Consider the following 22,577-nt stretch of genomic DNA (forward strand, 5'->3'; position numbering starts at 1 on the left):
GAGCATTGCAAGACGGACGATCCGTTCTTGCTGAAGAAGAGCCTCTCTCCGTTCTTCTTCCAAACGATCAAGATGGAGTTGATAGTCCATCTTAAAGAACAAGAGATTTGTCTGAACCTCTTGTGGAACCAAGTTCCATATCTCATCAGGAATGGCAGTGACGTGCCATTCATGTTCCCAGTCACCACAACTGAACTCGACGTTGAAGTTTTCATAATTCATAAACATGTTTACAAGAACCATTTTTATGAAGAATGAAAATGGTGAGAATTAAAAGAGAGAGAATGATTTTGTTTGTGAATAGAAGATGATTTTTCTGAGATGAAATGCCGGTTAAATAGCCAATGGAATATCAAGGGACTAGATGACTGATTAATGATTAAGTGTAGAGTTAATGATGCCTCGTCTCCCTAGACCGATGTGTAATAATAACAGTCAGTAAAAAATTAAAGCAGGAATTAATGGGGATGAGAAATTAGTAACAATTACTGTGCACATGTAGTTTTTCAAGACAAACACGTTTACCACTAACCCAAATGATTATGACTGTTTTTTTCTCACCTAAATATATTCTGATTAAATATGACCGTTTTAGTATTTACCACAAATAAGTCAAGTAAAAATAATGCCACGTAAGCATTAGAGATTCCATCAGGATTTAATATTAGAACTTGACTATTATCAGATTTTAACGGTCATCAGAAAATGGCTTCTTTACTCAGAAATTGAATGTTTGTTACTGTGATTCTTCATACAAAGACTGACTTATTTCTTCAGAGTTTAATCATCAGAACTTCCATCAAAACTTGTCCTCAGAATTTATACAAATGACACTTAACTATTTGTCAAAAATAACTTAATCACCACAATAATTTTCATCATTCATATGGAGTGATAATGTGTGCATTTAGCAAAATATCAGATAAAGATTAAAGTCTGATATACTTCATTACATCTTAGAAATAAGGCATAACTAAGAAAAGTGCTTAAAATATGTCATTAATAATGAAGTCTACTATAGGATAAATTTGTGCATGAGTCCACCTCAACTATTTGTGCTCATTTTATGCATCTTTTAGAATTCTTTTTCACAGTGGCTTCTCAGTGTAAATGAGTCACAACTGCTTATCAGAATTTATGATATTATCAGAGTATTTCTCCAGTAATCAGAGAATATGAAAAGTCACCAAGAAAAAATTATCTGCTTTTCTAATGCATATTACTTAATACCAGCAATGCACCTAGGTCTTCCCTTCCACATATTTACTCTAGATCTCAAAGGAGTACCTGACTTTAATTTTCTTTTCTTTTCTTTTCTTCAGATAAGTGAGGCTTATCAGCATTTAGTTCATCCTTAAGATTTACTGACATCGGAATTTGATAGATATAAAGCAAGAATCTAGTTTGTGACTTAGTAATATGATACACAAAGTAAATTTGACTAAACTCAAAATCAGAATTTGCTTGTGTTAATGAGTTTCCACATAAACAACTAATTCAAACATGAGATTTCTAGTATGTTAAAGACTACTAGGTCAGCATCTAGCACAGTAATCCTCATTGGATTGAAAAGTCACAGAACATTCAAATCACTATCAGAGTATATAGATCCACATCAGATAACAATCAACATTTAATGTATTTCAATTTAAGAACAGATTATATGAAGATAAAACAATCTGTAAACACTGATCATAAAGTCTGATGCATGAGAACAAAATCTAAGCAGATTTAGAGAAAGAACCTGAAACCATTCCAAGTTCATTTACCAGTCTTGTAAAAGTAGCTTCACATAATGGTTTTGTGAAGATATCTGCTAGTTGTTAATCTGTTGGAACAAAATGCAATTCTACTGTACCTTCCATCACATGTTCCTTTATAAAATGGTACCTAATGCTGATGTGCTTTGTCATTGAGTGTTGAATTGGATTACTGTCATAACAATAGCACTTTGATTATCACAGTAAATAGGTATTTTAGAAAATTCTAACCCATAATCCAGTAACTGATTCTTCATCCAAAGAATCTGTGCACAACAGCTTCCTGCATCAATATATTCTGCTTCTGCAGTTGATGTGGAAATTGATTTCTGTTTCTTGCTAAACCAAGAAACTAATCTGTCTCCAAGAAATTGGCAGCTTCCACTTGTGCTTTTCCTGTCTATTTTGCATCCTGCAAAATCTGCATCTGAGTAACCTATTAGCTAAAAATCTGATTATCTAGGATACCATAATCCTAGATCAGCTGTACCCTTGAGGTACTTGAAAATTCTTTTCACTGCTATTAGATGAGGTTCTCTTGGATCAGCCTGAAATCTTGCACAAAGACAAGTAGCATACATGATATCAGGTCTATTTGCAGTTAAATAGAGTAAAGAGCCAATCATACCTCTGTAGTTAGTAATATCTACTGATGAACCAGTATCTTTATCTAACTTGGTTGCAGTGGCCATGGGAGTGGATGCAGTTGAACTGTCTTGCATTCCAAATTTCTTGAATAAATTTTTGGTGTACTTGGATTGACAGATAAACGTACCTTCTTCATTTTGCTTGACTTGAATTCCCAGAAAATAACTAAGTTCTCCCATCATACTCATTTGATATCTTGACTGCATTAACTTTGCAAACCTTTCAAAGAGTTTGGCATTTGTAGAACCAAATATGATATCATCAACATATATCTGTAACAAAAGTAAGTCCTTTCCATGGCTGAGATAGAATAGTGTTTTATCAATTGTACCTCTGTGAAATCCACTTTCCAGAAGGAATTGAGCTAAAGTCTCATACCATGCTCTAGGAGCTTGCTTAAGGCCATAAAGTGCTTTGTCAAGCCTGTAGACATGATTTGGAAATTTTGAATCTACAGAGCCTGGAGGTTGTTCAACATACACCTCTTATTCCAATTCTTCATTTGACAGACTTTAAACTTTTTGTAAGCAGCATAAGCCAAAAAGATTCTTATGGCTTCCAATATAGCAACTAGTGCATATGTTTCATCATAATCAATACCCTCCTGTTGAAAGTAGCATTTAGTAACCAGCCTTGCTTTGTTCCTTGTAATTATGCCATTACTATCAGTTTTGTTTCTGAACATCCACTTTGTGCCAACAACTGATCTATTCTTTGGTCTCGGCACTAGGGTCCAGACTTTATTTCTTTCAAATTCATTTAACTCTTCCTGCATTGCTTGCACCCATCAGCATCTTGAAGAGCTTCTTCCACTTTCTTTGGTTCATTCTGAGATAGAAAAGAATGATAGAGACATTCATTTGATGTTGCAGTTCTAGTTCTGACACCTGCTTCAGGATCTCCAATTATCAAGTCAGGTGTATGTGATTTGGTCCACTTCCTTGCATATGGAAGTTGATTTTTAGAACTGTATCCTCCCCCATGATCCATGCTATCTCGATCATCATTTTCTGTTGCTTCCTCTGTAGTTATACTCTCTGAGACTTCAGAATTTGAGTTAGATCCTTCAGGATTTGAAGAATCAGATTTTCCAGAATTATCAGAATTTGGCTCATCAGAACTTGATGAATCAGAACTTGAAGAGCCAGTGACAGGTACTGATACTTTTTGAGAGACTTGAGTTGTGGTAGTATCTTCAGCTTGCTCCCCTTGGACAGGTGCATTTTTCTTTGAAGTTGTTACCACAGTTTCAATGACATAACTTAACCCGTCAGAACTCACTACTAGAAATAATATCTACGACATCACCCCTTTAACATCGGTCAGAAATGTCACCCATGTTAAAAACAGTTTTAATATCGGTCACTTCAAAACCGATGTTAAAGGGGTTGTGAGACATCACTATATTAACTAGCCGATGTATATAATTATTTAAAAAAAAACTGCTTCTTCCTTCCTCCGTTAATAAACCAAAAAACTCCCCCCTTAACAAATTTTTTATTTTCTCACGTCACAACAAAAATTTACTTTTCCCTCTTCCTACTTTTCATCAACTCTCACTCTCTCTACTTCATCTCTACTCTCTCTCCCTCTGCTATCTCAAAATCTCTACTCTCTCTGTTCTCGTCTCTCACTCAACTCAGTCTCTGAATCTTTTATCAGTCCGAATTTCCTAAACCCATCTCAAACAATAAAAACCCTAATTTGTAGAATCCCCTAATTAAGCTTGTAATCTTTGAAATCGATCTTATAATTGCTCCGATTCTTGGTAAATAACCTTCAAAGGTGTTGGATCTGTTCAATTACTGTGTGAAAAATATGTAAGCTTCTAATTTATTTTCAATTTTTATGTTTTGATTTTTTTAACGGGTTCGATTCACAGGTTTGGAGATTTGTTTAGAGGTGGAATATATATATATATATATATATATATATATATATATCTGTGTGTGTTTAAGGGTCGTATTAATGTGTGGGTGATGAGGACTGATTCTGCAGATGAAAATTCTTGGTCTAAAGCACTCACCGCAAATGAGAAACGCGGCACACTTGGATATGAAAGCTTTGTTAGACCTGTTTATTATACCAGGATGGATCAAAACTTTTGTGGTATGACCTTGAGAAGAAAATGGCTAAGAATGTCAGGATTTGGGGGATTTCAAATGAGTTTGATTCACATGTGAACACTCAGAGTCTCGTACAGCTCAAGGAGGACAATCAGCCGCAAAAGCCATCAGAAAACATGCCACATAAAAAATTAAGGTATATAATGTTCTGTTGTTTGTATGGTTTGTAGCTGTATTTTTGAGTTCTGCACAAGTTTAGTTGTTCACTATTATGGTTAAGTCTTTTTTCCCCATATCATTTGAGGTTCCATTTTCCCTAATTTTGTATATATGTGATTTGCTTTCTTACTTTTTCTTGATTTGAGCATAGATTTATAATGTAATAGAAGGATGATGGTTAATGATGGAAAGGAGTAAATACATATTGCGACAACTGGAGGTGTGTACATTGCTAAAGATTCCCAAAATTTTAAATAGCTATGTGACATGTATGTTTCTTTAGGATTGTGTATGTGGTACTGTGAAAGATCTTGCAAAATTATATTATAATTTGGAGCTTGTTTATAGTAATATTTATTTTAGTTTCCTTGCCGAATTTATGATAGGGGCAATGTCGTCTTGGAAAAAAGTTATGGGGCTCCTAAAGTGACCAAAGATGGTGTCACTGCTACAAATGATGTTGCTGGGGATGGTATGATTTCATATAAGTTGACTAGGTTTGTTGAAAGCAGATACTGCTCCTTGAGAGAGAATTTTATTTGATTAAAATCCTGACTATTATTAGGTCTTGAGTAAGTATAGCTAATGGTACAATGCTCCTTTTTACATGTCTACAGGTACCACCTGTGCAACAATCCTCACTCGTGCAATATACTCAGAAGGGTGCAAATCTGTGGCAGCAGGAATGAACGCAATGGGTCTCAGACGTAAATCAATATGGCTGTTGATGCTGTTGTCACAAACTTGAAGAGCCGAGCATGGATGATTAGCACATCTGAGGAAATAGCCCAGGTTTGGTTTTCTTACCTCCAAGGATTATTGTATTTAATATTTGTTTGTTGACTTGTCATATTAATGTACAAGTTAATACTAAGAGAACAAATATACATTGACTGAAATATTCATAGTTTTGTCGCGTTTTTAAAAGGTTGGCACAATATCAGCAAACGGAGATAGAGAAATTGGGGAACTTATTGCCAAGGCCATGGAAAAAGTCGGCAAAGAGGGAGTTATTACCATTGCTGTAAGTGACCTCTTAATTTCTTTAACTTGTTAATCCAATGCTAGTTCACATTTTGAATCTAGTAGCGGCTATTTTTTTATTGATATCATGTTGTTTAGATTTCTTTGTAGCTGCAACCAGAAGAAGCGTATTTTGTACTCAGTTTTCTGAATCTGAATCAGGATTATGAGGGACAAAGTCTCAAAGCTGTTGAACTCAAAGGTAATAAACTTAGTTCCGAAATTGTAATACAGCCATATGTACGTACTTTGGATTAAAAGTGTGACTGTGCGGGTATGAATTTACAAATTGGTTCATAAAAAGTTTGAGGCTAGTTGGAAAGCTTTACTGTTCTACTAGACAACTGGTAGTGGCTGTATTTGTTTTGTGTAATTGAAGTCTGATTCCACAGTCTCTTTTATATAATTGGCAGTTCATTTTATTTTTTTATGTTGCAGGTGTTCGACCCTATTCATGACCAAACTTTTTATTTGACCACAGAGCATAAAAATAGGCTTAAAGCAGAATATGGTTGGTTTTCATGTATTGGTTCTGTTATGTATTGGTCCAAAGTCTCCTTTTTACTGATATTTTCATTATCTAGGAGTTGAACAGTGGAAATTTGTACAAAAACAAGGAGATGCGGTATTTATACCAGCTGGTTGTCCGCATCAAGTTAGAAACAGTTTCTCGGTTAAGGTTGCTGATTTTGGTTTGTCACGTTTATTCCCACTAGATGCTACACATGTTTCAACAGCCCCACAAGGCACTCCTGGATACGTAAACCCTGAGTATCATGAATGTTATCAGCTTACGGATAAAAGTGATGAACCTTACGTAGTCTGCTCCGGAGCAATATTGGCAGTATGCGGTAGGAAAAATGGAGCTCAGGTATATTTTTTATATTTTTTGATCTTTTTTGTTTTAGATCTAGTGTTTGTTTTATGATGGTAAATATTTCCAGGAAGCTGAAAGTAACGAGGAAATGGAAGAAGAGCCGGTGATTGGAATTGCAAGTGGACTAGCTAGTTTGGTTGGTTGGTATGACAAGTACAATTGCTCTACTATCAGAGTATGTTGTTGGTACAATTGAAGTATAAAAGATGCATTTTCTGTTGAGCATAAACTTAATTAAGTATTTTTACATAATATATATGTATGCTTATGTTTTTTGGATATGTGCTATACTTTTTCATCAGGATGCATCAGATTCTTGGGGTACTTCTGTAAGCTTTATTAGCATTATACTGCTACCAACAATTGGGAATGCAGCAGAACTTGCTGGATCAGTCATATTTGCATTGAACTAGCTGGTATATGCACAGTCCTTAGAATGTCTGATTTGTTAAGCACCGCTTATTTCATAACCCTGACACTTTCTAGATTAAACAGGATATATCTTTGGGTGTTTGTCTGGGGTCTGCTACACAAATTTCAATGTTTGTGGTTAGTACTGATATCACGTTTACCTGATACAATTTTAGTCAGCAACTTGTAAATCGATATTCATCATTTCTCTCTCTTTATTCTCTTGGCAGTTGAAAGGATTTGAGATCATTAGGGCTGTTCACCTTGACCCAGTCCCATTTGACATGGATTGCGAACTGATCACTCCTATATTTAAGAAGAAAAGGCCACAGATGCTTAAATACTACCAGGTAGCCTTATTTTCATTACATTAACATTTTTGAACATATGCTTGTTTAATATACTAAGCAATAATGAGAAAAACCTATATCCACGATTTTCATTCATTATACAGTTGGTGAAGAACATATGTCAATTGCTACCGGGCAAGTGATACTTTCTTAAAAATGCTAGTTTAACTCTTGAAGAATTTAATTATATACCGCTTTCATTGTTTCTTCCTACAGTGGTATAACAAGTCAAGGCCATCTCACATATACTTTCTGTAAAATGTTATAAACCATACCCTGTCCTACTTTGACATACTTCCAGCAGATAACCCTTGTAGGCAGAAACCATGATAAAAACATGAGACATGTTTGTTGAAGTTAGAAACAAGTTTCTCAAAATGTTGAAGATGAATATTATCAGTTTGAATATTATAAAGAGTGTAGTGTCCATAGTTCTTACCCTGCACTCATAAATTACTCCTTTTTGTGTTCTTTCTCTATACTGTACAAATTCAGCAGCGAGATGAAAGAGATGTTGCTCTTCTAGAAGAAAGCAGGATTGTTCTTGCTCTGCGACTAGGGAACACAAAGGCAAGAACTATGAAGTCATTGACGAAGCCAGAGCTTTTGTGGTAGCTATACGTGATGCTACCAACTTTGCTTCAGCTGATACTATTTATGGTTCAGCAGCATATCCATCCGGGGAGGGGAATGCGGCTTTAGTGAGCTAGATAGGTTAGGAATGTAATTGTAAGTAGATAGTTTTTGATATAGATATAGAAATATGTTGGTTGAATGCTGATATATAAGTTTTTTGGTATATATTTGTTCTCGTTTAAGATTGTTTTTTTATTGATATAACTTTTATTTTAATTAAAGAGTACGATGTATCTTGGATAGATATAACATCATTTAATTATTAACCAACTGATGTCAAAAATAAGCAAAACATAACAATTTTGACAGGAAAAATGATGTAAATAGGGACTTTCACATCGCTAACTTAAGTGAAACTGATTTGATATGCCATATTTAACATCGCTAACCTAATTGAAATCGATGTGATATGTCATATTTTACATCAGTTCTATGTAGCAACCGATGTACTATACAAAGTAAGACATCATTTTTTTTAAGAATCCGATGTCTATCAGTTTAATGTTCTTCATTGTTATATGTTTATGGTGCTTCTTAACCTCCTAATTACCATTTTTCACAATCTAATTTTAACATGTTATTAAAAATAAGGGCTAGTTGTACATCAGTTTGCTAAGAAAACTGATGTCTATGTACATCTTTAACATCGGATAAAAATCGATGTTAAAGATCCCTACCTTTCTCTACACATGCGAAGACATTGGTTTTAAAAAAAGACATCGGTTTATAACCGATGTCTAAGAGCATTTTTCTAGTAGTGACTTACAGGAAACCGATGTCTAAGGGCATTTTTCTAGTAGTGACTTACAAGATCAAAGTTTAAGTCATCAGAATTTACAGAATCAGAATTTAAATCTTCATTTTCAAATCTCAGTTGATCATGATCATTGAAATCTTCAAGTCCAGTAATCTTCTTATCATCAAAAGATACATTGATAGATTCCATGACAACCCTTGTTCTTAAATTGTAGACTCTGAAGGCTTTTGTGGAAAGTGGATATCCAACAAAAATTCCTTCATCAGCTTTTAGATCAAATTTTGACAGCTGTTCAGGATGAGTCTTAAGAAAAAAACACTTACATCCAAATACATGAAAGTATTTCAGATTTGGCTTCTTTTTCTTCACCATCTCATATGGTGTTTTTCCATACTTTTTTATGAGTGTAGCATTCTGTGTAAAACAAGCAGTCTGCACAGCATCAGCCCAAAAGTAGGTTGGTAGCTTTGCTTCATCAAGCATAGTTCGTGCAGCTTCAATGAGAGTCCTGTTATTTCTTTCCACAACTCCATTTTGCTGTGGAGTTCCAGGTGCAGAAAATTCCTGTTTGATTTCATGCTCTTTGCAGAACTCTTCCATAATTAAATTCTTGAACTAAGTGCCATTATCACTTCTTATAATTTTAACAGAATCTTTGACCAACTTATCCAGCTATCTGACATGATCAACTAGAATAGATGCAGTTTCATTCTTCTTGTGCAAGAAATACACCCAAGTGTACCTTGTGAACTCATCCACTATAACCATAACATATTTCTTCTTTGCAATAGACATGACATTGACTGGACCAAATAGATCAACATGCAGTAGGTGATAAGGCTCAAGAATTGAGGATTCAGTTTTGCTCTTGAAAGAAGATTTTCTTTGTTTTGCATTTTGACAAGAATCATAAAGGCCATCAGGAGCAAATACTGATTTTGACAGTCCTCTCACAAGATCTTTCTTTACAAGCTCATTTATATTGTTGAAATTTAAATGAGAGAGTCTTTTGTGCCAATTTCAGCTTTCTTCAATTGATGCTCTACTCAACAGACAGATTGCAGAACCATCAGAACTTGTTGAAAGACTGGCTTCATAAATGTTACCATGCCTGTAACCTTTCAGAACCACTTTGCCTGTAGAATTGCTTACAACTTCACAATGTTCTTCAAAGAAATCCACATGATAACCTCTGTCACAGATTTGACTCACACTTAGCAGTTTGTGTTTAAGTCCTGAGACAAGAGCTACTGATTCAATGATGACATTCCCAATATTGATATTGCCATATCCCAGAGTTTTTCCCATGTTGCCATCTCCATAAGAAACTCCTGGGCTAGCTTTCTCTACAAAGTCTGATAGCAGGGTTTTATTTCCAGTCATATGTCCTGAACATCCACTGTCCAGCACTATGATATCTTTCCTGTTGCCCTGCAATCACAAAGACCACTATTGGTTAGTTTTAAGGACCCAGACTTGCTTGGATCCTTTGGCCTTTTTAAGTTTGTTAGCATTTGCAGCGGATTTAATTTCAGAGTTTATGCTAACATGCTGTTTATTAGAATTTATATAAGACTTTGCATCAGACTTTATACTAGAAGGAATTAAAGTAACTTTCTTCAAAGAAGGTTTTATTTGATAATAATCATAGTACAGACTATGATATTCCTTACAAGTATAAATGGAATGTCATAAACTACCACAATGAAAACAAGGATTTTGTGGCTTAAACCTAACAGACTGAATCTTAACTCCTGATCTAGGTGGTAAAGAGTTTATATCTTTATTCTTCCTGCAAAAAGAAGCAAGATGGTTAGAGTTTCCACAGTTATAACATTTATTTCTAGGAGCATTAGGAACAGGCATATAATTATTGCTTTTGTTCACACCTTCCTTTCCATTCCTATTTTTCCTAGCTTCCTTTACCTTGTTGACATTCCTAATCTCTTTCAGCTTATGCTTAAGCTGCTTCTTTGTCATTAAGCCTATGTTGACTTCAGCTGGTTTATCCTGTTTCAATTTGTCAGAAGTTGACTTATCTTTGACTTTGTCACAGACTCTTTCATCTTTTCAGAATCAGACTTTACAATTTTGCTACAAACTTAACATGATTTACCTTTGACTTAGCATTCTGTTTAACAACAATTGGCTCACATTGTTCAGTTCATTTTTCACTTTTATCATCTCCATAACCTAAACCCTCTTTCCAGTTTCCACTACTTAATAGATTCTGAGTTGTTCTGGCAGAGTTAGTCCAAATTCTGATAATCTCTTTCCTTTTCTAAGTCAGTTTTAGAGATTTATTCAATTTTAACACTTCATCTCTAACATATAAAGCATCATCTTTTTCTTTCTTAGTTTGATGAAGAAAAACTAACTCCTTTTCTAAATAATCATTTCTCTTTTTATAAGCAGAATTTTCAGATGTTAATCTTTCACATGTTAAAGTCTGATATCTATAACTAATAAATATGGTTTTAAGATATATCAACTCAGTAATATCATCAGTATGAAAAGCATAAGTTGTTTGAGGTACATTCAATTCAGGAGGTGTCAGGACTGCTATCAATATTTGCCATAAAGGCATAGTTCACCTCATGTTCAGAATCTGAAGTGTTTGTCCAGCTTTTCTTCTTTGTGACAAGTGCCTTGCCTTTGTCACTTTTTCCTTTCTTGTAGTCAGGAGATATGTGGCCTCTTTCACCACAGTTTTAGGTTTTGACATTTGATTTGTCTTTTCTGTCAGACTTTCCTTTACCTTCAGACTTTCTGAACCCTTTCTTATCAGAACTTACACCTTTCCTAGAAAACTTCTTTCCCTTTCTGAATTTCCTGTAGGCTATCTTTGTGATACCCTTCACCATAAGAGCACACAATTTCATCATCTCTTCATCATCATCTATTTCAGGTAAACTTTCAGTTTCTGAATCATCATCATCAGAATATGATGACTCTGAATCATACTTTATGATGAAAGCCTTTCCTTTTCCTTTTTTTGAGGCAGCCATTTTAGGAGATTCCTCCTCAGCCTTAAGAGCAACTATCCTTGACTTTCTTCCATGCCTCTTGTTCCTTTGATCCATCTCAAGTTCATAAGTCTTGAGCATACCATAAATTTCATCAAGAGTAGTTTCAGTAAGATCATAGTTATCTCTTATTGTAGTAGACTTCAAATCCCAATTTTCAGGAAGAGCTAAAATGAATTTTAGATTTGAATCTTCAAGATCATATTCCTTGTCCACCAGTGACAGATCATTCAAGAGTTTGACAAACCTGTCATATAAGTCAGTTAAAGACTCATAAGCTTTTGAGTCAAAGTGCTCATACTCTTGAGTGAGTATAGTCCTCCTGTTCTTTTTGATTGCATCAGTTCCCTGGCATCTTGTCTCCAAAGCTTCCCATATTTTCTTTGCAGTCTTGCAATGAAGTACCCTATTTGACATGACATTATCAATGGCACTATGCAGCAAATGCCTTACCTTTGCATCCTTGGCAATATATGAGATGTCTTCAGCTGTGTACTCACCTTTCTCCTTTGGTATGGTCTTTGCTGGTTGATCATCAACTACAACAGAGAGCTTGGTAGGCTTAAGTGGTCCTTCATTAATTCTGTCAAGGTATTCTGGATCTGTAGCTTCCAGAAACATAGCCATCTTCACTTTCCCTATATGATACTCAGAAGGTCTCAGAATGGGAACCCTAATAGTCTCATATCGACTGTGGGTTTGAGTCTTTTGAGTTGCTTCAGTTTTGGTGGGTTTGGTTGGAGTTTGTACTTCTTCAGACATGATTGTTTGGATCTTTACTGTATGTGTGTTAACAGATAAGCTCTGATACCAATTGTTAGGTCACACAACACTGTAGAAGGGGGTTGAATACAATGTTATTACAATCAAATCGATTTTGAACCCAAGTAAAAGTAAACAAATATATTCAATATGATAAACCCTGTTACAATGGAACTGTTCTCTCTCAGTGATGAACAAATATCACTAAGAGCTGCTAGGTGTTAGTCCCTTAACAATATAGCAAGAATTACAGAAGGGAGGTTGAATGGAATTCTTGAACCTTTTTCTTGAAATAAAAAGGTTCAACTCGAATATAGATATAATATTTTGATTAGCACAATGCGGAATAGAAACTTAATAGAATCAAAACATAAGTAATTGCAAAGAAGAGTCTTTAAAAACTTTTTGGTGGATTTAAACAATTCCATCAGAGATATATATAATATATCGAGAGGACTCTGTGTGCAGGAATGCTCACAGCTGCTTACAAATTGAACTACTGAGAATACAGGAAATGCTAATGATTCTGCTTACAACGATTTCTCTGTTTTTGCGTTTCTCAGTTATCTCAGTTATTTTTCTATTTGCTACTCTCTTGGTTTATATAATACCAAGATTACAAAGTCAAAAAGACTGAACAAATATAAAAACTATCAGTCTTAAGCTTTGCTGCTTTTCGTCCTCTATTATTCAGTTAATGGGCTTCCACAGTGTGTTTGTATACATCTCGACGGCTGTGTGTCAGCTTTCACTGTTCAACTGCTGTTTGAATTCTTCATATGATCATCCGTCGACTTTCAGAACATCCATTGATGGTTTAAATTGATCATTTGTCGACTGCTATATTAAACATCCGTTGATAGTCATTTGATCATCCGTCGATGGCTTTATTAATCATCCGTCGGTAGCTATTTTGGCACTTGACTCTATTTTACTTATGCAGAATTATAAGACATCATTTATGTACAATTAATCAACCTATTCTGCATATCTAGTTGAAGTCAACATGACTTATATGCTACTACAGATTCTATACAAAGGTGCATACTTAACTGTGCTACAAACTTATTATTACATAAGCTACTCACTCGATGGATAATAAGTTAATCATCCGTTGGGACTATAATGAGTTATCCGTCGGGACTATAATTCTTATCCGTCGAGTGCTACATAATTTTACTAAGTAAAATCTACTTAGATGTTTTGTTTATGTAATCATCAAGTACACAACATATGCACAATAATCTCCCCCAATTTATGTCTACTGAAATTGTAGCCATAAATTAAGAGATACTTGATGATAACAAAACATCCTGAACATACATCTTTAAAGATAAGTAGATAAACTGAAAGTGCTTCAATTAAACAAAATGTACAGGGTTTGGCTCACAGTCAATTCAAGATGCTCCTCTAGCTTGAGCAGATTTTTCTAGTTCCTTGAAGGTCTGGATCTTCTTCCAAGCTTTCTATTATTTTCCTCAATTTGATTCTGGAGCTGCCTGTGGAATTCCAGTTCATCAGATTCTGAGAGATCTTTTTTCTTGCATTTCCAAGAGAGTCTCATTGCTAGAGATACTCAGTTGGTCTTCTAATCTGAAGAATCTTCTCACACCCTTGTCATCCATGAATTCCATTAGCCAGTAGGGCCGTAGATGCACTCTTCTCCCTGTATATGGGATGATTAGTGTCTTTGGGAGTGCATCTTTAGCTCTAACACTCCTCAGCTCTTCAATCTTCTTCAATACTAGTCTTCTTGCAGTTATATTGAACCCAAAGTTTTTCTTGAAGGATGAATAGACTTTAATCAGCATAACTTGACTTTCTTGAAGAATCTTGTGAAGTGGCCACTGAATCTCCCTTCCTCCTTTGTACTTGAACACCAACCTTTCAGGTAGGTTTCTGTATGCATCAATTGCCCTTACTTCATCCAGTTCATCCAGATAAAGAGTTAGATCTGAAAATTCTTTGATGTCACACAAGTACAAGTAGTCTCCCCTGTTGACCTTGGGTTGAGCTTTAACTACTGACTTGGATTTGAGAGGTGACAGCTTCACTTTCTTGACTGCCCTTGACTTTGTCCTTTTTGGCTTGCTAATGATTGGTAAGCTGAAGTCAGGAATTGGTAGGTCATCCCACTCTATTGGCTCATCCTTTGGCACAATAGGTTCACCATGTATGTTCCTGTAGGGATCCACCACCCTTATGTCTTCAAATACCACAGAGGGCTTTGATGCTTGAGTTGTAGCTAGTGTGGATTCCTTAGAAAATTGATCTTCCAATTCCTTGTCAACAACATCCAGTTTCCTTTTTGTTCTTCTAGCCAATTCTTTCTTCCTTGGGGATTTCTTCTGTTCTTCAATTTTCTTCTTTGATTCAGCAGCTTCAGATGGTTGAGAGGAAATTTGCTGAGAAGAATTTACAGCCTGTAGCTTGGTCAAGATAGCAATCTGTTCTTTCTTTTGTTTAGACTTCTTTGCATTTAGAGCAGCTTGCCTTTTTTCCTGCTTTAATCTGCCTTTTTCTTCTTTCTTTGCTTGAGCAAATTGTGGATGTCCAGCTACCACACAAATTTCCTTTCCATTTCTGAATATCTTAGCAATTCTCCTTTTTAAAGCTGAATCAGCTGGATCTTTATAGAAGACAATAGATCTTGACATAAGCTTCTTTTCATCAGGCTTGGGTGTCTCATACACAGTGTCCATGGGGTTCTTCCAAGATGATTTTGGATAATTTGCCCTTGGTTTAAGAATTGTTTCAGCCTTTGTAGACTTGATGCAGGAAGATTGTCCTTTTTCCAGATAGTTCATGCTCATCTCATTCACACTGATTGGCTTGACATGAGAGTGATGGATGGCTGACTTATCTGGCTCCTTGACTAGTTCAAACTTTTTCTGTATCTCCTCATCAATCTTATTCCAGTTGATCAAACTCAACTTTCCTTTTTCAGCAACTTTCAAATTTGCTGCTGCTGCTTTAATTAGATCTATACCATCTGCAACTGTTGGCTTGGAGACAGTAATTGAAGGTACAATTACTTTGCTGATTTGTACTTGAAGTTTCTCCCCCTCAGTTGGTCCTTTCTCCCCCTTGCTTGATTCTCTCTCCCCCTTTTTGTTATCATCAAGTTGAGGAGTTAGGCCTTGTGCTTTAGCCAGTTGCATGAGAAGATTTGTCTGAGTCTGTTGATTTTGAAGAAGGATAGCCACTGAATTCTCAATAACTTGAGCTCTGTCTTCCAGCTTGGCTAGCTTCTTTTCAGAATCTGATTCTCTCCTCAGTCTCAGTAATAGATCTTGCATGGTACCATAAGGCATTACTGAATCCAGCTTCTTAGAATTATAAGTTTTCAAGTCAGCTATATCTCTTTTTAGTTCATCCACACTCAGATTCTGTCTTAAGTGCTGGATCTTCATGAGATGTAGAGAGTCTAGGCGAGCTTGAAGAATGGCCTTGGTACCAGCATCTGAAGTTTCCTGAAGGGCTTTTTGAATAGCCATCACTTGCTTGACCAAAGATACACCAAATTGTCCTGGTGTAGATTCCTTTGTCCATGCCCATCCAGGTAAATTTGAAACAGAACTTGGGCCTTCATCTCCCCCTAAGTTCATGCTTCCATCCAAAGAAACAGAGTCATCATCATTAGAATTTACTCCTAATTCTTCAGATGGCTCACCAGCTTGAGAAGGCATCCTATTGACAGCAGCTTTATCTCTTTGAAGAGATTCTGAGGTGTGTACTAAATTCAAAGTCTGTTCTGCCTCCACATTGCCCTGAGCAGCCAACAATTGATAGGCTGACACAGGATGAGTAAAAGTGTCAGCATCCAAGGAAATGTTATCAATTTCAGCTTTGTAATGTTGCTGATATTGTCTTCCCTTTTCAGCATCATCCACAATCATTGACTCACTAGCAATGGCTGGATCCACCCTTATTTCTCCTGTACCTGCCTTTCTCTCATAATCTCTCTTTTGTTGTATCAGGGTCTCACCCTGGCTCCCCACCCTAACACCCTCACCTTCACCTACTAAGGTGAGACTCCTCTCACTCACTTTTGCCAATCCTGAATAAATGGATTGCTGAGATTCACTCTTTTCCTCTCCTTTTGCCTGGGAGCAACCCAGCCTCTCACTCAATGCACTCTCCTCTCTCAGTCCTAAGAGTGACTGTATTACCAGTAAATCTTCTGCACTAGAAATAATTGAAGTTTGAAGTTGTGTAGAGACACTCGATGGATATGTGATATCCATCGGGTGAGTGGTAAAGCTATCCGACGGATAACTGCTGTTAAGCTTATCCGTCGGGATACAATCACTACTCGACGGATGAGCAATATCCATCGAGAGAGTAGAAATGAATGAGGTGGGAAGAGAAACTATTGTCGACTCTGTGTTGATTGAAGTTATTTGAGGCACAGATGTCACAGTAGTATCTGAAAGAATTGGCAAGTGAGCCAACAAATCATCTAAAAGATGATGCTCACTTGCACTAGATTTTGGCTTCCCCAACAGAGTTAAAGAAGGGGAATCAGGAATTGAAGTGTTTATCATATCCACTTCCAGAGAGTTTGTTGGTGAGTATGGTGTTTCAGAGGCTTCTATTATAAGAGATTTTGGCTGTGACTCCACATTTATTGGAGCCACATGAAACTGAATTTGAGAAAGTGTAGGAACTGTGTCTTTAGCACCAGTGTGCACTGTATGTGTGCCCTGTGCATCCCCAGTGGTTTTAGATTTCTTCTTTATTGTGTAAGTTTGGGGTGAGCTTGTGTCCCTAACCCTTTTGGCCTGTGCTCTTGGCTGAGAGCTTTGTTCAATAGCCACATCCTTTTGGGAGGATGTAGCTAGAAGTGAGCTTTTGTCCTTTTTGGCAGTTTGTTGGGAAACTGCAGTGTGGCTAGGCTGGGATTCACTCAACTCTCCAACCTTATTCTTGGGGTTTCTTTGATGTTCACCCCTTCCCTCACCTAATTGACCCTCCTTCACACTCCCCTCTTTGGCTTTGGTGGATTTTTCAACTGGTACCTTTTGAGAGATACCAGAGGGGGTTTTCTTTGACTTGGATTTAGAAATTACAGTTGTTTTGGCAGCTTTGGTAGGCAACTGTTTGGTCATTATCACAGTTGCCATAGCTACTCCTGAACTCAAAGAAATTGAGGAGATTGGAATAGTTGAAGGTATGGATGAACTTACCTCACTTACCTGAGGTGTCTGCATTACAGGAAAGTAGAACATTGGCACATCCCTATGATGGTTGACTCTGTTCAAATCTGCAATGATTCTTCTCTCTTGAACCCAACAAGCCAATTTGTTGTTTGGGTTCTCAAGTACAATCTCTTGACAAAGATGGTTAGCCAATAGCATGAAAAATCTAGCATAATATACATTCTTTTCCCTTTTGGCTAACTCACCTAGTTTAAAACCTAACTCATACAAGACAAGGTCACTGAAATTGTAAAATTTATCTGTAGCTAGCATGTATAGCATGTTAAGCATGGAAATGTTCACAGAATCAAAATTACTGATTTTTCCAGAGAAAACTTTAGTCACAACATCACACATGAAACTCCATTCCTTCCTAAGACCTAATCTTCTAATATCACTTAGCTTAGTGGTTGGAAGTGCATAATCCATGGAATTAAGCATATTGATAATATCAGTGTCATTGTGTGGTGAAGATACATTATCATCAGGAATTTTGAAACATGCTTTTATCACATCACTATTGATACATAACTCATTACCTTTGATAGTTAGAGTGATGGTTTTGTCAGTAGAGTTGTAGATTCCAGTGGTCCACATCTCTTCAACAACTTCACAGAAAATTGTGGGTGATTCAAGCATGTCATAACTTAACTTACAGTTCTTCATAAAGTCCATCATCTTGTGATAGTCTTCTGATTGCTGAATACCCTTATTGACCAAAGCAGTGAAGTTGTTCTTCTCATAAATGAACCCAGTTTGAGACATAATCTTTACTACATGTGCCATTGTTAGAAAATGAAAGCTTGAAGAGAAAGAGGATATTTGCTTGAGAGAGAATAAAATAAAAACAGTTGAATTTGAGAATGATAAAAGAAAATAATTGGAATGAAATAAGCTTTTATACTATCTCAAAAACAACGGATGAAAATAATAAAGAAAAGTAAATTACCCAATAGAAATTGTCTAAAATAGCCGTTTAAAAATAAACTGTAAAAATTCCACCCATTATCCGTCGTGTAATACTTACAAACTGTAAGTATACTCGATGGATAATGTTCAGGGAATTAACGGTTAAGATTTAGACAATTCGACGGATGAGGATAAATTGTTATTCGTCGAATTTAAAAGATTCTAGAAAAGTAATTGATTTTTATTTGCAAATAGTATATCGACGGATGACTCAACTCGATGGATAATGGTCATCCGTCGTGATGCAAATTTTGACTTAGCCAAAATTTCATCCATGACTAAAAATCAGCTAAATTTCTGGCTACATTTCAACTTGCAAAATAACTCAGATAAATTCAAGAGTAATTAAGCATACCTAACTCACTTACCAACCTTGAAAATGTGGATTCATCCAGTGGCTTGTTAAAGATATCTGCAAGTTGCTTCTCACTTGGAACAAAATATAACTCTACAGTACCATTCATTACATGTTCCCTTATGAAATGGTACTCGATGTCTATGTACTTTGTCCTTGAATGTTGCACTGGACTTTCAGTGATGGAAATTACACTTGTGTTATCACAGAAAATAGGAATCCTCTCAACTTGCAAACCATAGTCTAGCAATTGATTTTTCATCCATAAAATCTGTGCACAGCAACTGCCAGCAACAATATATTCAGCTTCAGCTGTAGAAGTGGAAACTGAATTTTGCTTTTTACTGAACCAGGACACAAGCTTGTTTCCTAGAAATTGACAAGTTCCTGTTGTGCTCTTTCTGTCAATTCTGTAACCTGCATAGTCTGCATCTGAATAACCAATTAGATCAAAACCAGAATCTCTAGGATACCAAATGCCAAGTTTTGGCGTTCTCTTGAGATATCTGAAAATTCTCTTAATAGCTATCAAGTGAGATTCTCTAGGATCAGCCTGAAATCTAGCACATAAACATGTAGCAAACATTATATCTGGCCTACTAGCTGTTAAGTACAGAAGTGAGCCAACCATGCCTCTATAGCTTAAAATATCCACAGACTTTTCAATAGTGTTTAATTCAAGCTTAGTTGCATTGGCCATGGGAGTTTTTGCAGATGTGCAATCCATTAGATCAAACTTCTTTAAAAGATCAAAAATATATTTAGTTTGACTAATGAATATTCCATCACTAACTTGCTTAACTTGTAAACCAAGAAAGTAAGTTAGTTCTCCCATCATACTCATTTCATACTTACTTTGCATCAGTTTGGCAAACTTTTTACAAAGTTTCTCATCTGTAGAGCCAAAAATAATATCATCTACATAAATTTGAACAAGTATGCTAGAGCCATTAACATTTCTGAAAAATAAAGTTTTATCTACAGTACCTCTTGTGAAGTGATTTTCCAAAAGGAACTTTGATAAAGTATCATACCAGGCTCTAGGTGCTTGCTTCAGTCCATAAAGTGCTTTCATTAGATAATAAACATACTCTGGAAAATTTGGATCTTCAAAGCCAGGAGGTTGACTAACATACACTTCTTCCTCCAAATCTCCATTCAGAAAGGCACTTTTGACATCCATTTGATAGACCTTGAAATTGGCATGGGCTGCATAGGCTAAGAAGTATCTGATGGCTTCAAGTCTTGCAACAGGAGCAAATGTTTCATCAAAATCTATTCCTTCTTGCTGGCAATAGCCTTTAGCAACCAATCTGACTTTGTTCCTTACTACAATGCCACTTTCATCCATCTTGTTTCTGAATACCCATTTGGTGTCTATTGGATTCTTTCCTTTAGGCTTGGGTTCCAGCTTCCATACTTTATTCCTTTCAAATTGGTTTAGCTCCTCCTGCATAGCTAAAATCCAATCAGGATCTAACAAGGCTTCTTCTACCTTCTTTGGTTCTTCCTTTGACAGAAAGCTGCTGTATAGACATTCTTCCTGAGTTGCTCTCCTTGTTTGAACTCTAGAAGAAACATCACCAATGATCAGTTCAAAGGGGTGATCTTTTGTCCATTTCCTTGGTTGAGGTAGATTAACTGTAATAACCCCCAAAATTTTGAACTTTTTGTAACCCTTGTGAATAGTGTTTTAGCCGAATGAGAAAACTTTTCATGCCACACTATGTAGGGGTTCTGTTATGGATATTCTGAGATTTTATTAGTACTCTATATGGTATATGAGTGTATGTAAAGATCGTCAGAATCCAATTCCGAACACTTTGGTTTTTCCCGGAAATACACTAGATACGGAGAGAATTGAGTATAAGATAACAGGATAAAAAGGATTTAAATTAAAGGATTATAATAGAGGATCATAAAAAGGAAAATAATGTATTGAGAAAGGTTAAGGGAACCTAAGTAATAAGATCCCGGGTATGATCCTTCAAACGATAAACGAAAACGAAAGTTAAGCGAACCGTATAACAGATCAGCGGTCATTAGGCAAACAATTAGGAAGTTAATCAAAGGGATTAGAGAGAGTGATGTCACCCAACCAATGAGAAGAGGACAAGGAGGGAAAGATGACATCACAACATGACATAGGCATGACATGGGAAGGAAGGAGATGTGGTGGATTTTTAACCACACAAAATCACGGTTAAATTGGTAATTAACCAAAAAAAAAACAAAACCAAATCAACCAAGCCAAATAATTCATTCTTCATCAAAACAAAAAAAAGAAACCAAGGCATTATTCTTCAATTGCTCTCGGCTTTTTACTATTCCAATGGCAAGAAATTTCAAAAATTCAAGATCCAAGCTTCCTAAATTGGTGAGTTAATTCCCTAATCATCCTTATGCATAGTTAGGGCTATATCATGAGTTTAAGCCATCAATTCTTTCTCAATCTTCTTCATTAAATCAATGAAGAAGATAATGAATAGTGTTTTCAAGTTTTTAACTTGAAATTTTTCTTGTTTTCCTTTAAGATCCAAGCATCCCTAAGACTTCTCAAAGCTTCTTAAGGCTTCCTAGCTACTCCCACCACTTCAAGGAAGGTATATCATCTCCAAACCCTAGATTCCTATGTTTAATAAGATGATTTTGATTATTATGGTGATATTGTAGCTTAATGTTTGTAGTTTAGAGTTTGGGTTGAAGTGGTATTGAAATGGAATGGTAAATCTTGTTGTTTTGATTAAAAGAACTTAAGTATAGTTAAAGTTAAGCTTAGGCATAAGTATAAATGTTGGAATTGAATTTATTGGGGCTGTTATGATGTGATAAGGATGGATGTTGGTTGTATGATTGATTTGAGGTTGAATTGGGATGGTTTTTGAATGGTTTAAAATTGGGAAATCGCGTAAACATAGCCGTCGTAACGTCCGATTTTCTTTAGACTGTTTTTGTGCATAAAATTAGGACCCGAGAACCCCCTGCTAGATTATGACCATTGCCTTGTCTAGATAGCTCGTGTTACGAGCTTCGTTTTGATATGTAGTTCGTTCGATTCCGATGCACGGTTTAGGAGAAACGACCGTTTCAAGTAACGGCGTTTCGCGAACGAAACTTTTCCCCTCGCCTTACTTTGAAACATAGGTTAAAGACCAAAAAGGGTTAATTAATGTATGAAACATTTATGGTAAGTGTGTTAGGCAGTTGGTAAGACACTCGCGAAGGAATCGCCTTAAAACTCGTAAAGGTTAAATTATTAAAAATGGTGGAGCCGAGGGTACCTGAGTGACTTAAGAAAATCAATAAGCGCAAAACAAGCGTTAGAGTCTAAGTTAGTTAAAGTATAGATTTACAAGTGACTTTGGTTTAATTCCAACTTACTTGTTGTTTATAGGTTACCAGACTCGTCCCGAGCCTTTTATCACCCCAAATCGCTCAGGCAAGTTTTCTACCCGTTATACTGTTGTTGTGATGTATATATGTATATGCATTATCTTGCAGTAGATGCATGTTGGTT

At 36.0% G+C, this 22,577-nt stretch overlaps 1 protein-coding gene across 7 annotated transcripts; it reads left to right on the top strand.

Moving 5' to 3' along the window:
• Positions 1-3,914: 3,914 nt before the first annotated feature.
• On the top strand, positions 3,915-8,172 carry LOC141697739 (uncharacterized). Of its 7 annotated transcripts, none has more exons than XM_074502259.1 (14): positions 3,915-4,228; positions 4,407-4,670; positions 4,845-4,913; positions 5,080-5,190; positions 5,311-5,485; positions 5,622-5,717; positions 5,816-5,918; positions 6,155-6,227; positions 6,301-6,587; positions 6,661-6,768; positions 6,896-7,009; positions 7,080-7,142; positions 7,235-7,354; positions 7,850-8,172. In XM_074502259.1, exons 7-11 carry the CDS (start codon positions 5,883-5,885, stop codon positions 7,004-7,006), a joined length of 615 nt encoding a protein of 204 aa, XP_074358360.1. In that variant the 5' UTR covers positions 3,915-4,228; positions 4,407-4,670; positions 4,845-4,913; positions 5,080-5,190; positions 5,311-5,485; positions 5,622-5,717; positions 5,816-5,882; the 3' UTR covers positions 7,007-7,009; positions 7,080-7,142; positions 7,235-7,354; positions 7,850-8,172. The 7 variants fall into 7 exon arrangements, with proteins under 7 accessions (XP_074358360.1, XP_074358359.1, XP_074358354.1 ...); XM_074502258.1 differs by having other exon boundaries at positions 3,917-4,228; positions 5,828-5,918; positions 7,089-7,142; XM_074502253.1 differs by having other exon boundaries at positions 3,918-4,228; positions 7,089-7,142.
• Positions 8,173-22,577: the final 14,405 nt, after the last annotated feature.

Source organism: Apium graveolens, chromosome 11, assembly GCF_009905375.1.
Source record: "Apium graveolens cultivar Ventura chromosome 11, ASM990537v1, whole genome shotgun sequence".
In the NCBI taxonomy this organism is placed as follows: Eukaryota; Viridiplantae; Streptophyta; class Magnoliopsida; order Apiales; family Apiaceae; genus Apium; species Apium graveolens.